We start from the raw sequence: 25,150 nt of genomic DNA, 5'->3' as shown, positions 1-25,150 counted from the left end.
CATTAGACACTCCACTATTAGATGATGAAGGCAAGGACATTGAGCAGGTCTCATCCATGAAGGATTTAGATGTAGTCCTCCAAGATAATAGAAAGTTCGATGAGCATATCCAGTTGAAAGTTGGTAAGGCTTTTCAAACATGTGGTTGGATATATCGCACGTTTAAGTCCAGAGATAGTAATACGATGCTAACTCTGTACAAGTCGTTTGTTCAGCCGCATCTTGAATATGCCTCGCCCATTTGGGCTCCAATTAGTTCAGCAGGTTTGGCAAAAGCTCGAGCAAGTCCAAAGATGTATTACTAGAAACATTGAGGATATGAGAGAGCTCTCGTACTGGGAGAGTTTAGAAAGATTGGGATTGTACAATATTTAGAGAAGGTATGAGAGGTATCTGAAACTGTACATTTTCAAAAGCATTCATGAGCTCTGTCGTCCCAACCCAGGTTTTAGGGTCAATTGAAGCGAGAATCCAGGCTGGTAAGAACAATGGAGTCCATCTCTCTTCTTTCTCGAGCTCTTTCATTGTCGAATTTGCTCCCCTCAAGTATTCGTAGGGAGTATGTGGTGCCGATCCGAGTAACATTCTTTAAGTGAGACTTGCACAAGTTTTGAACTAAAATTCTTGATCAATCCCATATTCAAGGGCGAACCAGATCCGCCAACTCTCATTCGCTGGTCGGTCAAATAATATATGAAAATAAAAGTTAAGTAAAATCAATAAATATTTCGTCTTGAAGTGCTGGGATTCCAATCCCAATATCGTTAAGTAAGTCGGCAAAAAACACCATCAAATATTACAGCTCTACCTAACATCAGTCTGCCTGATCTCCCTTTATTACATTGTAACATAAACAGTGAATGTAAAACCTTCATTCATTGGATCTTTCAATGTTCCAACTAAATCAAAAGTTCCCTGAACATACTGAACATACTATCAATCAAAAACTCTTAGATTAACAATGGAGTAGAAATGAATGTGTTACTCATCCACCATACTAATGGTTCCTGACTACGCGATCAAGTTACTGAATTTTGGAACTAAATCAACGTAGCAGAATGTCGATAATCTATTTAGCAAATCGTTGCACACGTACAACCCAGCATTACTTTCTCGATACCGATGCTACACCGTTTTATAAAGTTACATCATTTCTAGGCGTTCTTCGTAACCGCTAAAAAACCGACCCAAAGACTGTTTTAGAAATGAAGTGTACGTACAAGGTACCAATATAATGCGGTTAGATGTATGTCTAGTTAGCTTTAGGACTTTGAATAATGCGTTTCGTTATTAGGAAAGCATAGATAACTCTTCTCAACAAAGAACATAAATTTTCGCTTAAAACTGTACTGGAATCACGTTGGAAGAGCCAACTTTCATTCACTTTAAATTTCGCATGTTATATCAGATGAAATCACAAGTAGTCTATGATAATATTGCCTCCATCCCATGCCCTAAAACCGTAGCGTTCAATTTGAGATTTCTTGACATCAAAAAGCACTGCCAACATTTTCGAGAACGTAGTTGAAACATGCCGTGTGTGGCAAAAGTCCTCGGACACGTGTTTAAATCTTGTGGCTCAGTGATAAAGAAGTATCTTTGAAAAATAATACTGGGTGGGGTTTCTTGGCATATTTATCTAATTTTTTTGTTTCCACAACTGATCTTGGTTTCCTATTTTTGTGTTTGAAAATAATGGTGGAAAAAATCCGCAAAAAAAAATATTTTGTGGGTCGAGTCTGGTGACAACGCCAGGACCGTCGCGACCAACTTCAGCATCACACTTTACGGGGTCAAGACCACGTATAATGCCACTGGTAGCCTCAGTGAGGGCCCCAAATAACAAGAACCCAAGAGATTTTGTCTTCCATTGATGTGGATCAAGGGCAACCGGGATGGCACCCGGTATAGCCTGATTCTTGGTGCAAAGGTCATCCCAGCCCTTAACAGTCACTTCAGCGCCGGGAACTGGGTGTGGCAGCAGGTGCTCCTGTCACACTACTGACGTCACTCTGAAGTACAGATGTATCTGGAGTTGAAGTGGAATTCCAATAGATTCTGGCCAAAGGAATTTTGGCCCCCCTTGTGCCTGAACCTGAACCCATTGGATTTCTTCATTTGGACGCATATTGAGGAGAAACCCTTCAGAGTCTTCCACCCAAAGGTGGACTCACTCATCACGGCCGTGAATGTGAGAAGGGCCGCCATGTCCGGCAAGGCCATAATAAAGGCGTTTAAGTCCTTCTAGAAGCTGTTGGAGGTGTTCATTGCTGCCAATAGGGGGGGGGGGGTAGAAAATGAATTACTCTAAGTTGTCTAATTGTCATCTTATTTCCAAGCAGACCTTGTTGAAGTGGTTTGTGAAATTTGTCCAAGGACTAATTGCACACCCGGCACATATTGTTGAGCATTTGTACCACCTTGTGTATAATTGCATCAAGGTATTGTAAGGGGGAGTAGTAACGACATTGAAAGCCGCAAAATAAGAGTACTTAATTTGTTCCTTTTTCGATAAAAAAGCTAGCACAAAAGTACGCGTTACTCGTTCTTTTTTTTCAACCCCCAAAACGGCCTTTATTCCTTAGTTTTTCTCATAGCAACTGAAGGAAACCTGAAGCGTGAATCTTCCCGGAAATTGGCGAATGCTGAAACATTAGAATGACAAACAATGACAATGGTAGCTTGTTACAATGTATTCTGAATTGCGAAGATCAGGTTCAAAAACTTTGCCTGCTTTAGGGACAGTGAAGGTATTCGTGGCTTTAAATCTCGTTATATTTGCAGTATGGCATGATGAGCAAGAAAAGTAAGTGTAACGAGTATGGGGACGTTTAGGCAAGCTCTGGCAGGTTCGTTTGTTTGCTGGTGAGTGATGCAAGTTTTGGGCCTCAAACAAGTTTTAGAGTAGTTGACCTTTCTTTCACATTGCTCTATGAGGAACGGTCAGCTTCGTTAAAACCAGTTTGAAAACGCCAATGCTGGATCACTGACATAGGCAGGCAAGTTTGTTTGCTGGTACTAGAGCTTGCCTAAATGTCATGACATTGGAATGGTTGTGTAATGAATCACTCCCTTTGGTCCGAGGAACAGGAACTGGGAACTGTAATCCATCCAATTATTGAGGAGCGGCTCAAATCCTAGCATTGAATGAATGGCTAAGACGGGGATAGTATTTATTTTGTTTGTAAAGAAAATAACCAGGTTTCGACTCCAAGCTGTTTCAACTCTGCACGGAATCACATCGATGATTCGAGGTAAAAAAAAGATCTAGCTCAATCCAAACGTTGATGAGTTGTTTGCATCTCGTTGTCGTCGATCACAACCTCTTTATTAGTAGATTCTAGTTCCCCAGCCATCACTAGATTCACTTCTTTTCAACAAATTTGCCAATTGGCTAAGCAAGTCGGATGACATCATATCAAACTGTATCCTCTCATACCTGTATTGAACCACAACGAGCGAGCAATCAATGTGCGTTGAGGCTCCTACTCGGGACTGGTAAATAACCATTTGAAGTCGGCAAACAAATATTGCAAGTCACATCCTCATATTATTGCGTTCCCAACTTATTCAGATACAACCTGGAATTCCCCCTCCAATTCCACCACGTACGTTCCAAAACATCGTGAATATTTTTGACTTCTGTTCTGTTGGGTCTCCCCAATTCTTGGAATCTGTCGAATTTCCCTGCGCCCTCATCCGCTTGAACAGACATGAATACCGTACTAAAACAGGGCTTTGGACTGAAACTCATCCTTGAAGTGCTTTATAGGCTCGTTCTCACCGACGAAGGGATGTGCATGACAAGGTTGTAAAAGCCGACGGATCGACCAGAGTGTTAGTTATTTAGTTCTGACGAGTGGGTACAAAACGATCGAACAGGCGAACGAGCGAGCGAGAGACGGGGTACGTACACTTACATTCGAACTAGAGCCATTTGAAAAACTAAGACGGAGAAGGAAAACTGGAAATTCCCTCAAATCGTGAGCTCTCAGACATATAAGTTCCCGGATTGTGGAATTGAATTCAGTATGAATTAAGTTGTCACAGTGAACAGACAGAATAGTATCAGAGAATCATGAATTGGACCAAGAAACCGGGTCTAGCCCGAAGTGGATTGAGCGTGTTGTGGACCATTCTCCTTTTGAGTGGTTGGGCTCGTGCTGAAGACGACGACCAATGCTCTCTGCCCAAAGATGCCGGACGATGTCGGGCCATGAAACCAGGATATTTCTATTTCAATAGTGAAACGAAGCGATGTGAGAGCTTCTTCTACTCGGGTTGTGGTGGGAATGAAAATCGATTTCGCTCTCTCCAAGAATGTCACGACACCTGCCAACATCTCATGGACGAGGATAAGCGCGTTCCCCTGACACATCTCAAGAGCAGCCATTGTCTTTTGGGGCCGATCGATGCCGACCAGAAGTTCACTTGCATGGCTTACTTTCCCATGTATACGTTCAATGTCAAGACATTGCGATGTGAGAAGTATGGCTATGGTGGATGCGGTAGAACTCAGAATCTGTACCGGACAATTATAGAATGCATGTCTTCATGTCTGTACGGCGATGTGCCATCTCGAGGTCGCTCTCAAGTAAGGAGCATGTTCCGGGGAAGAGCCAAACCCGAGGTCGAGACAGGATCGGTGATCTTCCCGGGTTCTAACCCTGACGATATTTGCAACCTACCCCCCGTGACGCCATCCAAATTTGCATGCATGCGAAATGTTTCTATATGGAGGCAAGTATTTCAACTTTGAATCAGAACCAGTTTCTTCCGAATGTTCTAGGGACATGTTTGATATTTGATTCTTATCGTTGCCTCATACCTTCTTTTTCATGCCCATGTTTAGGTTGTGGAGGCAACGGCAATCGATTTTCTACTGTTCAAGATTGTGTAAACACTTGCGGCGGTTCAGATCCTGAAACAAATCCTGTTTGTTCCATGATCGATTGCGATCAGCAAATGGCAGATTTCTATCGAGCCAAAGGCTGCCAACCCATTCTCAACTCGGGCGAATGCTGTCCTTCATCTTGGGATTGCACAATCTGGGATGAGAGAATAATGAGAAAGGACGAATGCTTCGTGGCCAATTCCAAGTTTCCAATGGGCAAGTTCTTCAAACAAGATGAGGCCATGCCAGAGTTAGACGATGGATGCACCATGGGATGCTTTTGTGCAACCAGTGGATTAGATAAGAGGTGGGCTTCGCCGATCTGCGCTGCTGTGGATTGCATGTTTAGTCAACCACCTCCCGACGCAGTCAAGTGCCGACCCATTTACGACAACCAAAACCAATGCTGTTCCAAAGGCCTGGTTTGCGACGAGGAGTTGGACAATTTACCCCAATGTCACGTGGGCAACAAGACATATGGTCATGGGCAACTGATGGAGATTCCTAGCGATCCGTGTATGAAATGCCTCTGTAAAGACGGGTTCACTGAAGACAACATTGGATCCGATGAGTTTTGCCACCGTACAGACTGCTTCTCTGCATACAATAGCGAAAAGTTGCTCCAAGGCTGCCGACCAGTATTCCAGATTGGAGTCTGTTGTCCCATTGATTGGATTTGCCCTAGACATTCAGATTCTGTGGAGCTTACTCGCCAGTCGCAATCATTCCAAGACAATGATGAGGAAGAAGGTGAAATGGAGGAAGAAGAAAATGTTACTTCAGGACCAGAAGTAACGGCCAAAAGTCCAATTTGTATGTTGCCACTCGTGGAAGGGAGTTGCAAAAGCCGGATGAAACGATTCCATTACAACAGCACAACCGGTATTTGTCAGCAGTTTGATTATACTGGCTGTCAAGGCAATGAAAACAATTTCAAGGACATGAGGACATGCATTCAAACTTGCGTCACAACAGACAATCTGCCTTCAGCCTTGGAATCGAAACCGTCAGGGACTGAAACGAATCCTTGTGAACAGGTTCAAGAACGTGGACCTTGCAAGGCTAAACGCCCAGTCTTCTTTTTTGACAAGGACTCAAAAACATGTCAAATTTTCTTCTATGGAGGCTGCAAGGGTAATGATAACCGCTTCAAGACGTTCCAAGAATGTTCCAATACCTGCCACGTGGACATTGTGGCTCAAAAAGCGATCAAAGAGAAATGCAATCTACCCAAAGATGAAGGAGAAGGTCGTGCCTCCAAGAAACGATGGTTTTTCAACGCTGACGTGAATAAATGCGAGCAATTCATCTATTTTGGAGCCCTGGGAAATGCCAACAACTTCCAGACCCGAGAGGAGTGTTTTACTTCTTGCCTTTTAAACTCTAACGAGCTTGATGACTCCAATTCGTCGTCTGGGGAGGGCAGAAGCATTTCCTCTTCAGCGACCGCAGAAGCATTGGTGAGTACTCTCGAGAGTGGAAAGTTGGAAGTTGCTTTAAAAATGATTTTTGTTTTGAACAACTCCTCATTTCTTAGAGCGGCAATACTTTGCCTCTGCCTGACATACAAGATCCAAAGGATGAGATGTTCATGAGGGCCAACCAAATTGAAACCCAATTGTCTGCGGCTGATCCCTGTCTGTTGGATCGCAAGATTGGTCTGTGTCGAGCCGCCATTCCTCGCTACAACTTCGATAGGGAAACCAAGGAATGCACCAAGTTCTCTTTTGGAGGTAATGATTGTTGTCTTTGAGATGTTAGCTGTCATTGTCTTTCAAGGGTAAATAGAAGATAAAATGATTGGTGTAGCAATCATGGTTACGATGGCGATTCAAATGCTCGATCTCCTTGTTAAGGTTTCATATGAACTTCAAAGTATGCTCTCTCGTTTAAGGTTGCCAAGGAAACGCGAACAACTTTGTAACGAAGGAAGATTGTGAAAGCAAATGTCAAAAACATATGATTGATGGAACTGCCTCACCATCGGTGGAAGCCACTGGCCGCAATGGAATCAACTCCATATGCAATCAACCAATGGATGTTGGAACTTGTCGAGCTTTGAAGCGTCGATTTTTCTTCAATAACCAACGCTCCCGTTGTGAAGAGTTTTTCTGGGGAGGTTGTGGTGGGAATCAAAATAGATTTTCCTCCAAGCAAGAATGTCAAGAACAATGCCTCAAAGGGACCGAAGATGTCTCCGATGACTTCTCGGCGAGAGGCCTGTTCTCAGGGGATCACTCCTCACGAGCAATCGTGTTCCCAATGCCCGATCCCACGTGTCAATCCAATAATGAGACCTACAATTTGGGCGATGAAATCAGATTCGCTGACAAGAAATGTCAGATTTGCACCTGCTCCACGCCGCCAGAGTTGACTTGTGTTGAAAAGAAATGTCCCATCATTGCCTTTGTGGAGCCTGAGGAGCTATTTTGCAAGCCTGTGCGAGATGAAGATGGTTGCTGTCAGGTTGGATTGCAATGTGTTTCTCGGAATCCCCCCACTGTTAATCCAGATGGAGTCTGTGACCTTAAGCCTTGCCCTGCCCTCGGTCTGTTGAAACCAGCAGGTGCACATTGCACCGAAAAGTTCGACCCCTCCGGCTGTTGCCATATTGGCTACGACTGTTCTGATGACAACAAACCGATCGACAATGATGATCTAACAATTGTCAACTTGGACGGCACGTCTCGGTAAGAGCGGTGCATTAATAAGCCATGCACCTTGAGGGGCTTTTTGCCAAAACCAGGCATGGTGTGTATACCGGAATTTGACGCCGATGGTTGCTGTCAAATTGGCTTGAATTGCGTACCCAAAATTGCGCCTTCCATTGACAACATCGATCTTACACGTCAAGAACGTTGTAAGGGCAGAATGTGTAACCTCAGAGGATATCTCCCAAAGCCCGGCCACACATGCACCCCTGAAATGGACGAGGATGGTTGCTGCCAGATTGGTTTGAATTGCATTCCTGAGGATGCGCCCTCGATTGACCGCATTGATGTTCTCGATATTTCTCGACGAGAACGATGCCGAAGCCGTCGTTGTCCCTTGACTGGATTTAGGCCCAATCCAGGGCACACTTGCACCCCTCAATATGATGAGGACGGCTGTTGTCAAACTGGATTGGAGTGCATTCCTGATCAAGATCCTGACATGCTCAATAAAGAACTGGCCCGCCGAGAACGATGCAAAGGAAAGCGTTGCACCCTTCGAGGGTTCCTTCCTAAACCTGATATGATTTGCACACCAAAATTTGACGATGAAGGCTGTTGTCAAATCGGACTGGATTGCGTGCCTGAGGAGCCCCCGGTAATCCGACAGTGTGCCTTGTCCGATTGTGAATCAATCGATATCGAGCCACCCCCTGATAGCCGATGCGAGGTGATTTTGAGCCCTGATGGATGCTGCTCCGTTGGTCTTCAATGTGTTCCAAATAAGGCCCCTGTTTTCGAACGGCCGAAAACCGTAAACCTCCGTTGTGCCAATAAGATTTGCAACCTGATGGGCTTTTTGCCTCCCCGTGAAGGGGGCGTGTGCAAAAAAGTGATGGACGTCGATGGGTGCTGCCAAGTGGGATTAGATTGTGACTCTGCCAATTAAATTTGCTTTTCCAATAATGTGAAAACATAATTTATAAATATCAACTAAAATCATATCTTATACACCATGATTCATCTGTGATTCTTTTGTAATATCATAGAAAACCGCGCCTTGAAGTAAATATATATCAACCAAAATATCCATTCAAAACTGCAATCTTCCTCGTTTTGGATAAAACTCTTGCCTGAAGCGTCGAGGTCCTGATGCATTTGACTTGCTAATTGATTCACACCATGGCAAGTGAGGAAGGCCCTTGCACCAAAATTGGAAATGCATGTACCTGAGCGACTCTCTTTTTCGAACTTTCAACAACTACAGAAGCGTCGGCGGTGGCGGCGGTGGCGTCGGCGGCCATTGGCAACGTTTTCGAGTTCTCTAGGCTTTCATCAGAGGAGAAGCCGGATCCATTCACTCATCTCTTTCGCTCGTCTTGTGTTCTCTTCCCTTGGATTCACGGCAGACGCTTCCGCGGGAAGTTCTTGTGGCGCTCAAAATCTGTTCCATTTGCGCCCTAAGAGGAGTTCCAAAGTGCTCAACATACTCGCAACGGTAAGCAAGAGACCTTAGTTGATTTACGTAATCAGAGCCATTAACAATTTGGGTCTTTGTGATTAGTGCTCTGTCCAAGTCCTTGGAAATATTGACACCAATCCAATATCGTTAAGTGCTGTCGATTCATCACATCATAGGACGTCATGGTCATTAAAGATTCTCAAGTGGAATTGGGAAAGAACAACAAAGTTGGATGTGAGTAAGCCCAATTTTTCCTGACTAAAAGTTAGACATTGAAGATGGAGCTTTACAGCGAGTCAGTGTCAAATAAAAAATCGTCTCTTTCCTTCTTTTCAACCCGTGACAAAAAGAAACGAAAGGCGCGTTCCATTTTTTCCTTGAATTTTCAATCCCTTTTTTTTCAAAGCTCCTTCTTTTGATGAAGTTAAGCAAAATAGTTTCGGAGTATTATTACAAGTGTAAATCTAGTGCTCATATCGTCTCGTACCTCCTTCCAGGCACATTGATCCCGAAGGACAACCCATGCCCACAAACAACACCATCCCCTCCTACACATGCAAGCTCCGCCGGTGTCAATGGGCCATTTCCATTCACCTCGCCCAACAGACCGACATCGTTGGACTTGAACAAAAGTCAGACACGCTCGAAACATACCTCGAAGAAGAACGTGTTTTCCAAATTGGTGCTTCCCCCAGCCATTATCAATGAGACCTCATTCACTTCTCAAGGTGGTTCTTCGTCTAAGCGAAAAACGGATCCCAAACGGCGGAAAAGTGATATTGTGCGTGGCTCCGGAGGCTTTCATAAGCGGTCAACCTACGTGACTCTGGTCTCGCAAGGTGCCAATGTTGATGGAACAAGTGATGGCGAAGAGAGCGACACGGACTCTGTGGAGCTTGAGGACTACTGTGGACATGGTGGGCAAATTGATGAGGACATATTGCCCAACGACCGTCCTGGTGACATCACCGACGGGCTTTTGTTCAATATATTCATCGGACTTGCTATCATGGTGGTAGTCCTGTGCATTGGTTCGGCCATGCTATATACTGTTCAAAAGATAATGGTGGTTTCGTCTCATCGAAAATCGGTGCACTCCCTCTATGATGGTCGGGTGGCTGTATCTGCTTTTTCGTCGGCTGCAATGGACAGTCCTTTTATTACCAAACTACTTCACCATCGGAACCACATGATCCATTCTACAGATCTCAGCTCGTACCTGTCAGTGGAACACTTGGAAAAGGCAACCACAATAAAACGAGGAACAACCAAAGTAAGGCCTAATCCCACACAAGCGCCTTCTCTAGCAGTGGTTGAAAGCTAACAAGTCCCATGGAGTGAACAAGGAGAGCTTCACTACGTAGATGGACCACCATAACCACCGCCGATGTCGCGACCAACACCGCAGCCTCTATTATCTTCGATGTCAAATGACCTGGAAATGTGAAATGTGATACGATAAAATTGAATGGAAGTTTTCGGAGCGATGAGGATCTCCAAGTGCGACGGTGGTGTTTGCAAAAATGGTTCAGCTTCAGGAGCGAGAATACGATTTGAAGTTCGAAAGTTCGACCTTGAGCCATGCAAAATGGTCTTTTTTCGATTCTGTTTCCAGCAAAATCTAGCATTAAACCCACATGCTAGTGAAACAAATGCAAATGCTTCCTTCTATAGTTGTTTAATTAAAATGTTATCTTATTCCGAATCTATTGTTTTTCTTTGAATATGAGAGAAAGCGCAGAGGCAGATGATTTTTCAGAAACATTAAGAGATACCAAGAGGTGCTTTAGTCAATAGCATTAAAACAAGCCCTACTTTCATTATTTTGATAATAGGTCGTATGTTTGCTCAAGATAGATTTAAGCAATTTAGTCAAAGGATCTTGTGAAAGGTAGCGGTTTAAGAGACAGCGAGACCAAGGCAAATTTCTTCCTAATGGGTATCATGGGTTCAAACCCCGGTGTTGGGGCTTAACCATGGCGAGGAGATGTGGCTCAGGGGTTAGTTCAATATTCTAGCATGAGAGAGGCTTCGCTAACAGGGCGAGGCTCAAACCCTCCCATCCTTGCAACCAATTGTAGGAACATGTTCAATTTCGATTCACTTAGCGTAAAATCTGATGTTGCCCGTCAGTATGTGGGTTCCAACTTTTTAAAAATCGAAAATAGGTAAAATCGTACCAGGACTAATGATAAAAATCCAACCCATCCAATTTTCTTTAGTTGTAGCACTCGTCAAATGTGGTCGAAGTTCCAACAAAGATTCAAACCAATCTTGACCTATTAGTTCTATTTTTTTGCTTAAAGACCTTTGCCTATCATTATTTTGAACATGACCGATTCTTTTCCTTCCGAAAATGTTTCATACATTTAATTCAATCAAGCTTTGGACCGAACGCAAAATACCTTTTAGTTTAAGAACTATTTGAAATCTGGTACTAGTTCTATTTTCAGCCACGGTACTTAACTTCTTTCCTTCAATCTACTTATGAACCCAATATTACGGCTAACTTTAAACAATATCAAGCCATTCATTGCTTAAACTTTTAGTGGGTCCGGAGAACTTGATGACTACACGTATTTAATTGATGTCTGGAAAAAATATTTTAGACCCAAAATAGAGACACCAACATTGTAGTTCCAAGCTTAATTTACATAAACAAACAAGTTTATAGTCATTTTGTAAATGATATTACTTACAACTAGTATAATTTCTGAGTTTGGTAAAAAGAAAAAACACCACAACCGTAAAACCTTGAAAATACAGTGAAAAAAGAGCTCTCATCTATCAGCCTTTGTTGTCAAAGGCGCATAAAAATGGCTCAGATGTTAAAAATAAATCTACCCAGAATAGTGCCCATCATGAGAGGATTGGCTTTCTAGAACTTTTTACACCAAAGACCAAGTTTTCAAAGTTGAAAACCTAGAGAGATAACATCAGACGGTAATCCACTAACTTCAACATAAATGTTTGAAAAAGAAAGAAAGAAATCTTTTATAGCCACCTGTTCAAACCATTGCTAAACAAGACGCTTTGAAGTGGAAATGAATCGGTCAATTTATCTGGGTATTTGTCAATGGTTTGCATGATCAAGTGCTGGACTCTGTTGACCATGCTTTGCGAGGTGCAAACCTATATTTCAGTTTTAGAACTAGGCTCCCCTCAAATATTCGTAGGGAGTATCTAGGTGTTAATCCAGTAGCATCCTTTAAGTCAGACTTGGATAATTCATTGATCAAAACCCCTGATCAACCCTTTATTCAAGGGCTAGAGAGATTTTCCACCTCTAATTCGTTGGTGGATGAGATATGATATGAATGTAAAGTTACGTAAAATGAGTACGTTTTTCGTCTTTAATTGCAGGGGATTCCAAGGAAGTCCGCAAAAAGAAGCGGTTTGCGGGATAACCAAAATGACCTACTCCTTCAAGTCAACTTATAGTCACGGTGTACCCATCCTAGGACCTCTCCCAATTTTCAGAAGAAACGTACTCGAAGATTTATGACTTTTGAAAATCAACGAGCTTTTAGGGAATGTTATTACCTTGCGATCCTCCGGTAATGTGTGTTTCAACTCAATGATCAACGGATAACCTGCACAATAATAACAAATCAACGAAATAGAAGATATATGATCGATGAATCAAGCTAATTTTTAGTAGCCTTTTGGCGTCCCTCTCTATTGTGCCTTTTTAAAAACGTCCATCAGATCAACATCATATGGCTTAGTGGAACAGTAATCGGAAGCAGGGAAAAAACTAGAAGGTGCCCAAAAATCATTAGAAACTTTTTCGATGTGCAATTGTTTAGTTCTAGGTAAGTTAATCAACAATTTATTTAAGAAGCCCAACATTTTTGACATTTCTGACTGTGCCATATCTCTTTTCTACCTTTTGCAACTTATTTTGACCAAAAGAGACAACTAAAGTCAGTCAATTTTGATCATAATCATAACACGCGTTTTTGAACATTTATTGATAAATGATAACCATCGGCGAACCTTCAACAATATGAGCAACAGCATGGCAATTTGTGAAGCCTCTAACTCGATCTTACCACTAATTTTCAATGAATGAGTGGTCTGGGAAGTACCGTTACAGGAAGGAAAGCTGAAAATTGTCAAGATTGAGGTGATTTTTTTAGTACAGACTTACACGATGTTAAAAAACATGTAACATGCGTACCTAGAAGTGATTATTGTCTGAGCTGGTGCTCGTGTTGATCCTTCAAGTGGAAACAATCATGCTGTCACGTCATCATCACCCAGCCCTTCAGCGAAATACAGCAACATTGTACAACATCATGCACCAGCAACCATCGCATCGATAAACACCCACAAAAGGTGGTCGCGTTTTGAGTTCGAAAACTTCTTTCCAGCATCCTAGTGCTGGATTCGGGCCTCCATTCAGGCTCTGAAAAGTACCTGCGAAATCACAACACTGTCGGGAGGATCACCCGTTTCACCCAGAGTTGGATACACATTACCAAATGTGTCTCGCTAAATTCGCTAAGTAGTACTCGTTGTCCAACGCCCCCTTTCTATCCATCCATCCAAGCATGCATCAATCCATGGATCAAACACACACTCATCAGACGGACACCTTTGCCGTCAGGTTCAGTCCGGTTGGAAACTCCTTCATGGACGGCTAACTTGATCGGGCTAGCCAGTCTGGCCAGCCATCCAGCGAGAGCGAGTGGATCGGGCAACGCTTTAGTTCTCGTAGTCGCTTCTGGATCTGGAGTGCCTTTTGAAACGTCATATTGTTCGATTGTGATATTGGCTGAAACACATGGAACATGGAGTTTATTTTTGTCGTCGTGCTTGAAAAAAAAAATCGATGAATGTGCTAGTGCTGGCCAGAGTTCTTGGCTGAAAAAGTGAAGATTTATGTCCATGGCTGATGGAAATGTCATCTCATCTCATCTTTTCCTTCGAATTGGGTCAATGGGTAAGATGTACGTTCTCTGATCTTGTGCGACCTTTTCATAGTCTCTGTATGTGTCGACACTTGGAAAAGAAATAAGAACGTGCCATCTTCTATTGGTACAACATACTGATGATGGTAAGCGCTTTAGATTTTCATCTGAACTTGATTAATGATGCTGCAAAAGATTTGGGGGATGATGCTCCCCCGAAAATTAAGGTCAGATTCAGCCAATTTCATGCAGAGCAACTCCCGTCTGAACCTAGGCTTGAGGTCCCTCACTCCCTCATCTGAGTGATTTCGAGCGAAATAGCATTGAAATTAAATGCAACGGGCCACTTAAATTATTTTCGGTTAAAATCGTTTCAGTTGCAGATACTGGCGACAAAAATAGCAAACCAAGCAAGGCCACAACCACCACTCTAGTATTATGGCACGGTGTACCCGTATTCTCAGTATTTTCTCGTCGTTCAATCTTTTTCTGCCTCATTGTCATAGCCTTGCTCCATGGTATTGAGATAACATCTGAACCATGGTATAATCACAAATAACCACCGAATACTATGGAAACCTAGTTTTGAAAGAAATTTACAAAACAAGCTTGACAAGTTTCATCGTTTCCGGGCTATGGAAGTGCAAGAGCAAACATACAGAGAGAAACCAGCCCAATGAAAATCGCACCTTTTCTTTGGTTTCCGGTGCGGTCGGTGAATGTAGTAGTCATCCAGGGTTTCGCCGGATAAAAGGACACTCAACAAGAAACTAAAATGTGTTGACCCTGCCATAAAAAGTGTCCATTGGCGTTTATTGGCTTTTGTTGACGTGCTTCGAAATTCGAAACAATACTACGAAAATGGGATTTTGATACGTGACATTACATAGCCTTAATATTCTCATTTTGCTACACTGAGGATGTGGTTTGGGGCAACAACACGCTATTTTTGGATTCAGTTCTGATTGAACTGAGAAAATGAACTGCGACTGTTGTCGTGATGGCTTGTTCAAATTCACTGTGACAAATTGAACTAGATTTCACACTTTGCAATGGCACTTCCTCAAGCTGGGGAGTTCTGGACATCAAAAATATGTTCTCGGGCCATTAGAAAAGAGACATCGTTAAAAGGATTGCGTGGACATTTCCTCGGGCAAATAAATGGCACCCTTCCTGCCCTTACCATGAGTGACACTGCCCTACACTAAAAAGTACAGTAGTGGCGTTGGAAAAGAGATTTTGAATCCGATACTCTTATGTAAGAATATCCAATCGGAGACACGTCAAGTCTAGTCGAGGGATCATTTTGCCAATCTGATAATTTCTTCTTCACCTTCGATAACAAAAATGACTCAATGATTGGGAAGGTGGTTAGTATTCTTCACCTTTCATTCCAATTCCCAGAACACTCCTTCATCCTCATTCTTAGGAGTTGTCTAACCATGGGTAGTACTACTACTACTCTACTAGCATGTTCAGTAGTAACTACTTAGACCCTGCCATTGGCTTTCCTCGGCTACAACTATTCCAGGTATTAGTTCCCGACATCTCAGTGGGATTCTCAGTTGAAGAGAGCTTTCTCGCGTTGCCTTGAGGACATTGCTGAGAAGCGGAGGGATCAGGGATCTTATTTCGTCTATCATCAATGGAACTAAAACAGATCAGTTAGCGCCTCTATTTCTGGCTCAGCTTTAGTGATAAGTTTTGGGAAATCATAACCGTCCAACTAAGTTTTTTAGACAACCAACCTACAATGTTTGTTGTCATTTTCGTAAGGTAAGCAAGTATGCTTCTCCAATGCTGGCTATGTATTTTTGCTTGCAAAAGTTTAGCTCATAATGCTTGTTAAGTAGTTAACAAGGGTAGAGGCTCTTGAGATCTTGGAAATGGACATTTTTAAGAAGGGCTTATGTTGTATTCTAGTATTACGAAGGTAGCAAATCCCCTCCGGTTGGCTTGGCCCTTGTCTCACTTTCCTTTTAAGTGATGAGTGATGACTCTTCTTGGAAGACCTCTTTTTTGGGGGGAGCGGCCTTAAATTTCTTGGTTGTTTTATCCATAATGAAACGTAGTATTGTAGCCAGCCAACCAATGGTGGATAAGGTGCGTAGGGGGATGGTTGTGTTTGCTTTTTGGGGCTATATTTCCATTTACGAAGAGTGGAAGGAATTGAAGTTGAGAGAAGGTAAGTTTTTAATCAACCCATTAGAAATGTCCGTAGTATTACGGCGTAATCCACTTTCACGCCTGGCAAACCAGATGGTCAAGAGGATAGTGATTTGTTTTTGGTCTGCCTAACAGATGGGGGTAATGATTGGTCACCGAATGGAGAACCATGAATTGGAATTACTCCCGTTAGTGGTCTTGTGCTTGTTCAAGCCATTTCCAGATTGTTTCTCAATTCCTGACTCTTGTCGTCGACGATTTTCTTACTTCGCCATGTAAACATGATTTGGTCCAGCATACAGGGGGATGGGAAGGAGTGAAGCCAACGCAGTAATTTTAGAAACATGAAGAAGTCGATTCTCCATCCATCCTGTCCTAATTTTTGGTTTGTGTCTGTCTGTCTACCTACATCTTGAAAATCTCGGAAACTACACTACCGCAACAGTTAGATCTCCTCGTTCATTTTACTTTTTTTTTATCTTCGTTCTTCATCCATCGAAGGCAAAAGATATTTGTTCTCTCAATGAGGAGAGGGGTTCGTATTTCCTATAAATCAGGAGGAGCATGTAAGCACTGGGGTAACTTGAACAGCAATTCTGCTGATTAAGCCAAGTCTATTCATCGAAGACCATTTTGACAAGCACCACACCATGTATGTGTCGTATACCATTCCATTGTTAGCCACTACGACTTCTTGTGTTGATCTTTTATTATCCTCTTCTCAAGACAAAGGTTGCAGTTGCTAGCTGTTAGGTGGTTTTGAACTCACCATTGAACATATCTACTTACGTAGATCGAAGAACACCCTTGAAATGATGCTACATTAATCCTGTCTTACTGTGGAACTGTTCGTGGATGAAGCTTTCACTCATTTGGCCATTGAGCTTGTGCTTGTGTATGGTTTCACTTTTCATAATTCATCTTTTCTCTGTTGGTGATTATTTAAGAACGGAAAGGAGAGTGAGATGATTTCTGTGGCATCGGGCGTGAGAACATGAGATCCAATCAGTCTCTTTTAAACAACTTCCATCCAGTAAAGTGAAAGAAAGTGCCGAACTACCTGCAAACGTTTTCGTTGTCACAGTTTACCGTTGTCCCGTAATTGTGATTCATCTTAAGGGCAAACACAAATGCTCGTTTTTTATCTTCATTACTGCGTGCGCACAACATACGAGCTCGTATTATGGAAAACCATGAATATTTAGCCACCACAACACCGATCGAGCTAACTGCTTTTTATGGGCTTATACGCCGTTGTGGTGATTGCCTATGAGTTGCCTTACTGTACTAGTACATTCTTGAAGCACACCAGTTTTGATTGAGTTGTCTTGCATTGGCAAGGGATTGATCATTTCACTCATACTTTGACTATTGCTAACACGTTCTCGTTCCTCTAAACTAGACCATGTGGGATTGCGGTTTCCGAATGTGGAAAGTTCATGTAACAGGATAGTGTGAGTGTGAAGTTTAGGCCCATTGTTCCGAATCATTGAATCATCTTCATCCGTCAAAATGTGAAGACGGTAGATATCGCCATCCTCATGATTATCATTTTATCCTTTCCGTTCCTATCACTCGCTCACTACCTTTGATGCTTTACTTCTGTGATGCTGATTTGTGGACAAGCCAGCGAACTTTGTTCGTTAGTCGTTCTACCATTCTCTACAATAATAAACAAGAACGTAGCTTCTTAGAAGACAAAGCGTCAAGCATGCCTCAATGCACCTTTTTGGGTCCAATTTCCTCTTGATCGCAAGTTGTTCCGTTATTAAACGGCCTGAATGGGAAAAGCCCCGACTTCAATGCGAGTTCCATTCTTTGAAATGAATGTTCTGTTTGTTAGCCACCCGAGGACGTCACTTCGTAGTTCGTCATTTTCAACACCCTCAACTCAATAACGTCCAATGATTGAAAGCACGGGAGCCGTGGCGATCAACACATGTCACTTATTGTCTCTTTTAGACTGGCAACCACATGTGAAATAGTCGAGGGGGGGAAAGAAGCCTTACAATATGCTCGGGAAAAATCTCGTTGATCTCCATAAGGACGTTTAATCTTATTTCCAGAAGTCTACATGGCTATCGACTGACTAGTCCAGAGTCACGAAAGGACGAAGCTTCCACGAACATCAGTCCAAGTCCCTCCTCCCTCCTTGCAGTCTGCTCTTTGATGTAGCTTGGCTACTCTATCCTGGATGGAGACATGTCATTATTCATTATGCGATCGATAGTGTCCGTCGGATAAAGTGAAGTGTTATGCAAATTCTCTCTTTGAAGCCAGAGTGTAATTCTGCAAATAAGTGAACTCATTGAAATGGTGGAATGCGAGGGGTTGGTGCTATTGATTCCCTCCATGCGAGTCAGTAAGAATATCAACTCTCTCCCACAAGCCTTTCGTCTCGGTTGAGAGAAACCCATTGTCGATAGACAGATAGATAGTGTGCCATCAAAATGAGGGCTCCCCTCGAAAGTGTTAGCGTTTTATTGCCCTTCATTGTTGGGTTGGTGGGGTGTCTGAATCCAACTCCCAATGGAAATCCAAAGCAAAGTAGCGAGATCCAATCGCCTGGAAAGGCATCATCTCTCACTCTGAACTCGCCCAGATTGGAAGAAGAACGAGATGAAGAGGCGTTGAGCGATGGGCAGAGGGCACCCTTGAGCCAGCCACTTGCCGATGGGAACAATATCTCCATATCCTTGGCATTTGTCTTTGATCTCGTTCATGCCCAGGCCTGTCACCAGTTCGGGAATGGCCTCCAAGCGATCGAAGAGCTCCAAGGCGGTGAGCAGTTGGCCAAAGTGGCCCAATGGACCCTATCTACACTGAAGAAACTAAGACCCGAGTTCGCCTTGATCGTGGATGCCATTGGTGAGTAGCATTATTGAAAAAAAAGTGGTCCAAACTGTCCAATATTTGGGAATGGCAAGACAACCCATCTTCTTGAGATTTGAAATATGTCATTCTTACCTCTTACTTTGAGGCGTTGCTGAAAAAAAAATATGTTCAGGATCAAGAAAGAAAGTGGGGAGACAAACCAGGTTTTGTTGTGTCAGCTCTTCGTGTGTGACCAATTTGCTGCGTCCATCCAAACCGATCCAATTTCGATTGGTTCCGTACTTCTTGTCTTTTAATTAGACCGTTTCGAAGCGTTCATTATCAAAAAGGGCACGAATGCCTATTGTTTAACATAGTAACGAGTAAGTGCATGACTTTCAGACTTGTACTCGATTGACACCTGTGGTAATTTGAGTTATTCGTTGGCCAAGATCCTGTCTATTGCTTCCCAAGAGCGCCTTCTTCAGAACCCAGACGGACTTTTCACGTGGAACGATTCGTTGTGGAACCAAAGCTTTGCTAATCAGACATTCGTCCAAAAACAGGAGTCTGAATGTCAAACCAATCTATTCTCAGGTACAGTTTGATGAATTGGTCCAATGATGAAGACTTGACTATTGCACGAACTTGATAGACAGATGACTAAAATGCAATAGCGTGGAGACGAGGCCCTATTTGGGTAGACCCTTTGAAGGTGAAAAATATACTAAGTAGTTTGCATGCTAAGAGTTAGATCATTGGGCATGGTAATCTAACCATTCAAAATCAATTGGCCCTGAGTGTCATTCTTTACCGATGCGAATCCATCATTGCTCTAAGAAATAACAGCTTGCTTATTTCTCCGTTGCTGTAACGAGTTTCGTGAGTGAAATCCACTGAGTGGTTTGGAACACCGTGATCAAGTGATTGAACTTTAGCTCGACCAAAGAATGATCAAGTCATTAAGTTCTCTATTGTAATTGCCATTCGAGTTTCATCCCGTCATTTCTACTTTGTCAATTTTAGTCGAGAGAAAAATTGCAGGTTCGAAGATAAAGCTGGATTTTGAAAAAGAACTGAATCTTGTGTGGACATGGTTAATGTTTTTTGGCACATGAGCAGACGAGCTTAGTTTTCTACCAATTCTTTCCAGGCTTCTACCTTGCTACCAATCTGGCACAAGATATTGGCCGCCAACTCAAAGTACTGCCTTCCTTTCCTTTGAATTTGGTGGGTGAAGGTGACCTTTATTTTGACACGGAGACCTTTTTAGCCTACGTGTCACTTCTGAAACGACTCAAATGGTATCATGTCGTGGTTTTGGCGGAGAATGAGCTCATCATCGGTCAATTCACTGATGTTGCCACTCAGGATGAGATATGTATTGTGGACTCGATCGCAATGGACACTCACAGGTAGGTCTTGAGTGTAATTTTGTGCTAGTAATGATGATGATGATGATGATGATGATGATGATGCAAGCCGATACCAACTTAGCTAACGGATGGTCTGGCATCTACTATATCGTACATTAAAAGAGTGAAGAAAGACGCCCCAAGAAAACACAACCAATTTTATCATTATCAAAGCCTTTTTTTGGCATCCATTTTTCATCTTCAAAGTGACGCCGTACCCTGTTCAGTAGACATTATGTACAAAACATTAGAGCTTTACCTCCGATCCAAAACTTGAATCAGATATCCTGGAAGCTTATACTTTTGGCCCTTTCGCGAGTTTCAATCGTGTATCACGCCTCTCGGAGAAGATCTCATTGAATTCTGAGTTTGTTCAGGACTTCATTCCCCAAACTAATTCTCATGAAAGAGAGGGAGAGACAGAACATATCAAAAGCGTGTGCGGAGGTTCTCCTCCTCTTCTGTGTTGCTCTTATACCTATAAGGAATCATTTATTATGATTTGCAGGGACGAGTTCGGCATGCACTCGGGACCCTTTGGCCACAACTCCACGTGGAACTTTGGGACTTCGAACATCGTTTATCTTGGTCGCCCATCGCGTGTTTCTCAGTTGCTCAGTCAACATTCGAGAGAAGGTTCCCATTGGATTTTGCCTTTCATGCCTTCTTCCCACTTGGAGGAACTTTTCCCACAAGGTTTTAAACATATAAGCTATCATCATAACGAATTTATTCGGTTTAGTTTACGATATAAAAAACATCCAGATCTGGCTTATTACTGTAGGATGGGGAGGACACGACAACGAAATGGGAGAGCGGAGTCTAACTAGGCTGAAAGGGTGTATAACCAATTCGATTTCAAGTCACTTAACTGTAACAAGAAGAGATCAGTGATCATTGTCACGACTTGGCAGATTTCGAGGGCATTAACGAGAATCCGTAAGCAACGTCTAGCTTCAGGAAGCTCACGGATACTTGGCACTTTTCGTCATTGCTCGCATTACCTCAATTGATCTCATCTAAGAGAACGGTGGATTGAGAAAGTAGACGTAATAACTAGTTTACTACTAAGCAGAAGGAAGTTGAGAACATAACGAGGAAATGGGTGAATGCACTTTTCCAGGTGGGATCAAGAGGTTCGAATGAATGTTCACTATCGAGAGTCTTTACTACTTGTTGCAGGCCAGCCAAACTACTTCAAGCGATTGTACTTCGTTCAAAAGAACATACGTCGCCTCCCGGACTTTTGGATCGACAACGGTTTGGAGAACTCCTCTACCTCGTCTTCATCTCTGCATCCTTTGTCAATGCCTATGGCTTTTGAGGACAATCGGGCTTGGAATGTGTCAAAGGCCATCGTATCTACGGTCTTGCATTTCAATGAGGCCATCGCCAAAGGCCAAAAACCATCACCGTCAAGCTCGAAATCTTGTGTTCGCAATCTAAGTCATGACATGCCAACCGTGATGAGCGATTCTCAGTTTCAACGGGTTCTCAATCTCTCGTCAAGTGAGACAATTTCAAAAGCGGTTTTCTCCATTTACCAGATGAACTCAAGCGGAGAGTTGGAAGGCATCGGTGAGTTCTTTCCACATTCGAGGAAACTCACACTCTTGCCTCACTTCCAAGAGTCGATCCTCATCTCGGACTTGGTGTACCTTCCAAATTTCCCGATTGGGCCTTGGGAGGAGGACTTTCGTTGTGTGAATCTACCTGTCTATTCTCTGGCTCAGACACGAATGTTGGCTCCATCATTCAAAATGGAACCTTGGATCATTATCCTAATCACTATTGGCTCGGTGGGCATAGTGGTGGCCGTGTCCATCATGCTTTACATACTCAGTAAAGTGTGTGCCGAGGTGGTGGATGGGTCGCAGTCGCTCTCAATTGTTTTTCTGGCGGCCATTGTTTTCATGTACGGCTGTGTGGTTCCCTTCGGATTCTATCCAGACCCTCTGATCTGTTTACTTCGCCTGTATGGAACGCGATTGGCGTATGCACTGGTCTTTGCCGTACTGCTCTCACGCTCGTTGATGTTGGCCACGGCGGATATTGACGGACTCCCTGGACACGTGAGCGGCTTAATTCAGGCATTTCTTCTCATCATGATGACTGGATTCCAAGTGGGTCTGTCCACCCAAGAATGGTTCCTACGGGAGCAATCATTCACCATGCTGACCATCGCTGGCCGCTACGAACAATTGGAATGTGCAGACAAAGGGATTTCCGTCATTGTGAGCCTATCGTATGTCATGATCCTGCTTCTCCTTCAACTCATCATTTCGCCTTTCATTGTGTCCTCGAGACGGAACTACAAAGAGGGATTTCTTTTTTGCCTGGCCTCCGTGGTGTGCTTGATCTTGTGGTTGGGCTGGACTATTTCGTATGTCATTTTCGGGGCCATCCTAGACCCTGTTTGGTACGACATCATTGAGTGCATTGGTCTCACTGCCACAGCCACTTGTCTGCTCCTGGTCATCTTCATTCCCAAGGTAAGATACACAGTACACACCATCCCTTATTACTCATTACTCATTAGTGGGACAAAGGTCGGCCGACCTGATTCTAACTGACCTTTTAATTAAAACGCTTAGCCTCGAGCTCGATCCATTCTATGGCGTGTCTCTTGTCTTTGTGATAGGTGATTTTTGGTTTTTGGTCTTCGTCATGATAAGTGCTTTTTGTTGGCTCTTTTTATCCTTGCCTTGGAGAGACACCGGAGAGGACACAGTCGAGCGACTATTTTTGTCTTTCGGTAGTGTTCGTCAAACAACGTTTTAGTCTCAGTCGCAAACTTCTCGGGCAAAAAATAGGTTTTGAGTGGATTCGAAATTTGAAAGCCTTGCTTCATTCTCCACTCTTGTAGAACTTACTGGGCTTAGCTCTCGTTTGTTCCACTTTCAAGCTTAGTTTCAATTTCTTTTCTGGAAAGCCCTGTGCATAACACGAACCAAGGAAAGCTCATTTTCAACCATTAGGACCTGCATTTGAAACTAGTGACCAAAAATATTTACACATATATAGTTTTTGGTAAAGATATGGCCAAGTTCTTGACGAAGCTCGTGAGGAATCTAGAATTAGTGGCTAAGTGGCTGTCCACGTATGATAATATGTATGCACTTACAAGATACAAATGGTATTTGATATGGATCAAGAAGGAGAGTTCCTCTTTCTCGAGCTGTCTCTGTCATAAATATCCTGCCTTGGCCTGATCATGTTACCACGATCTCACCAATAACAAGGAGAGCATCTATCCGACGTATGAGATTATTGTGGAAAACATCTTCCACATTATATTTGGGTCGAGATGGAGCTTAGTAGTACAGCAATGCGCTTGAGCTAGCTTACATCAATGATAAACAACAACACCTAGCGATCATTTGGTTAGGATTGACCTTCGATGTAGAAAGGGCCTGAAGGCATCTATCTAGCTTGTGAGCAATCTTCAATGTACAATCTACAAAAAAGGTTCAAGATGGTACAATTACCTTGCCTTGGTTCGATGTCTGTCCATACACGCATAAGAATAGTGGAAAATAAACTGCATTTTTTATGCTCTATTTTAATGGGACGAATGCATATGTCAAGGGGGAAATAGCATGCATTTTTTCCATCAAAGAACAACGACAACGTCAACAAAATACACACGGGTTTCTCTCTCCTGTTAGTCTGATCTAGTTTCATTGATAATTGCTTTTTGTTTTAGTGCTATATGATGGCCACGCCTCCATATATCAAGTCTAATGGAACCACACGACATCCCAATAGTTCCGTGAGTCTACAGAGAATTAATGACATTTCAACGGCAGGATCATCGAGTTCCACCTCGGACTGTACGCAAATGACCCCTGCCAATAGCCACCAGAACAACTTGCAAGTCCTTGGAACCACGACCACTTGCTCCACCACTGAAGACCGTGGTTATCCACCCGGGAACGATTACTTGAGCCCAAGTGATTTGTACGACTCATTGAAAGGTACATTTATAGCGTGTTTTCTTTATTATATTGGAGACGTCTTGATCCAATGGCGTGGGTGAAAAAAAAATGTCAAATTTATTACTGCTTTCTACAGACTTCTAGAAATATGGACCTGGCATGGAAGTTATTCTTTTTATCTATTGGACTATTCATTTTCTTCATTGAAAAATGAGCTCTGAATTTGTGCCTAGAACCAGTCTTATAGAACTGGAGAGAGGTAGTCAAAAATATGTGTTAAAGGCTACATAAATTCGTATGTTCTATTGGTGAGCTACGTAAACTTTTGACAATATATGTTTTTAGAAGCAAATTATACACTAGACCAAGGACACTAAAGCAAGGAAACGCCACTTTTTTGTGATCACTAAACCTTTCACGCCAAGTAAGGCCTAAACTTCTGCTGCTGAAATTTTTAAATGTCAATTATTGGCATAAATATTGCACAAAGAATGTGACTAATATCGTTTTCGTAACCATTGATGGTATGTGCTTAAAACCAGGCATATAAATATACTTAAAATGACTTTAAACATGTCTTAAAGTGCAATAACTGAAAAGTACTTTTTAGATTTTCTTGATAAAGCAAGAATTTGCTCTAAACACAAGCAGTCAATACTCTTTTGCTAATAATACTATTTGTAGAAAATTGTTTCAGAAACATATTGACCAGGGCGGTGATTCTTCACATTACAGTGTGGGCATCGTCCACAATTCACAGTGGCCATCATCTACAATACAGGGTGGGCATTATTCACAATACAGATTGGGCATCCTCCACAATACATGGAGGGCTGAAGGGTCCCAATTTTGGAGGGCTACAGGCCACACGCAGAAGGGCAGCAAAAGACCACA

General features: G+C 42.8%; 3 protein-coding genes across 8 annotated transcripts; all 3 read left to right on the top strand.

The window, feature by feature from the left end:
• Nucleotides 1-3,520: 3,520 nt before the first annotated feature.
• LOC131890877 (papilin-like) lies at nt 3,521-8,633 on the top strand. The gene is given in 5 exon segments (XM_059240321.1): nt 3,521-4,717; nt 4,719-4,740; nt 4,853-6,354; nt 6,432-6,627; nt 6,789-8,633. Coding segments are annotated over 5 exon segments (3,159 nt in total). The 5' UTR covers nt 3,521-4,078; the 3' UTR covers nt 7,589-8,633.
• Nucleotides 8,634-8,764: 131 nt separating this feature from the next.
• Nucleotides 8,765-10,712, top strand: LOC131890873 (uncharacterized). 3 transcript variants are annotated; one of them, XM_059240316.1, is made up of 3 exons: nt 8,765-9,043; nt 9,184-9,241; nt 9,505-10,712. In XM_059240316.1, exons 1-3 carry the CDS (start codon nt 8,765-8,767, stop codon nt 10,329-10,331), a joined length of 1,164 nt encoding a protein of 387 aa, XP_059096299.1. In that variant the 3' UTR covers nt 10,332-10,712. The 3 variants fall into 3 exon arrangements, with proteins under 3 accessions (XP_059096299.1, XP_059096300.1, XP_059096301.1); XM_059240317.1 differs by having other exon boundaries at nt 8,775-9,043; nt 9,110-9,241; XM_059240318.1 differs by lacking the exon at nt 8,765-9,043 and having other exon boundaries at nt 9,085-9,241.
• A 2,593-nt stretch (nt 10,713-13,305) lies between these two features.
• On the top strand, nt 13,306-24,902 carry LOC131889777 (uncharacterized). 4 transcript variants are annotated; one of them, XM_059238950.1, is made up of 7 exons: nt 13,306-13,955; nt 18,156-18,957; nt 19,306-19,500; nt 20,057-20,318; nt 20,827-21,014; nt 21,501-22,810; nt 24,025-24,902. In XM_059238950.1, the coding sequence occupies exons 2-7, from the start codon at nt 18,540-18,542 to the stop codon at nt 24,355-24,357; spliced, it is 2,706 nt and encodes a 901-aa protein (XP_059094933.1). In that variant the 5' UTR covers nt 13,306-13,955; nt 18,156-18,539; the 3' UTR covers nt 24,358-24,902. The 4 variants fall into 4 exon arrangements, with proteins under 4 accessions (XP_059094933.1, XP_059094936.1, XP_059094934.1 ...); XM_059238953.1 differs by having other exon boundaries at nt 13,306-13,962; XM_059238951.1 differs by having other exon boundaries at nt 13,580-14,069.
• Nucleotides 24,903-25,150: the final 248 nt, after the last annotated feature.

The sequence above is a fragment of the Tigriopus californicus genome, chromosome 11 (assembly GCF_007210705.1).
Source record: "Tigriopus californicus strain San Diego chromosome 11, Tcal_SD_v2.1, whole genome shotgun sequence".
NCBI lineage: Eukaryota > Metazoa > Arthropoda > Copepoda > Harpacticoida > Harpacticidae > Tigriopus > Tigriopus californicus.
Note: the sequence above shows the minus strand (reverse complement) of the source record. Positions and strands in the feature narration are given on the sequence as shown.

Bases quoted from the DNA above. Each gene is read 5' to 3' on its own strand.
- LOC131890873 (XM_059240316.1), top strand. From the start codon at position 8,765: ATGCATGTACCTGAGCGACTCTCTTTTTCGAACTTTCAACAACTACAG. The intron at 9,044-9,183 runs GTAAGCAAGAGA...ATCACATCATAG, and splicing joins TGCTCAACATACTCGCAACG to GACGTCATGGTCATTAAAGA. The intron at 9,242-9,504 runs GTGAGTAAGCCC...ACCTCCTTCCAG, and splicing joins AAAGAACAACAAAGTTGGAT to GCACATTGATCCCGAAGGAC.
- LOC131889777 (XM_059238950.1), top strand. From the start codon at position 18,540: ATGAGGGCTCCCCTCGAAAGTGTTAGCGTTTTATTGCCCTTCATTGTT. The intron at 20,319-20,826 runs GTAGGTCTTGAG...TATGATTTGCAG, and splicing joins ATCGCAATGGACACTCACAG to GGACGAGTTCGGCATGCACT. The intron at 22,811-24,024 runs GTAAGATACACA...TTTTTGTTTTAG, and splicing joins TGGTCATCTTCATTCCCAAG to TGCTATATGATGGCCACGCC.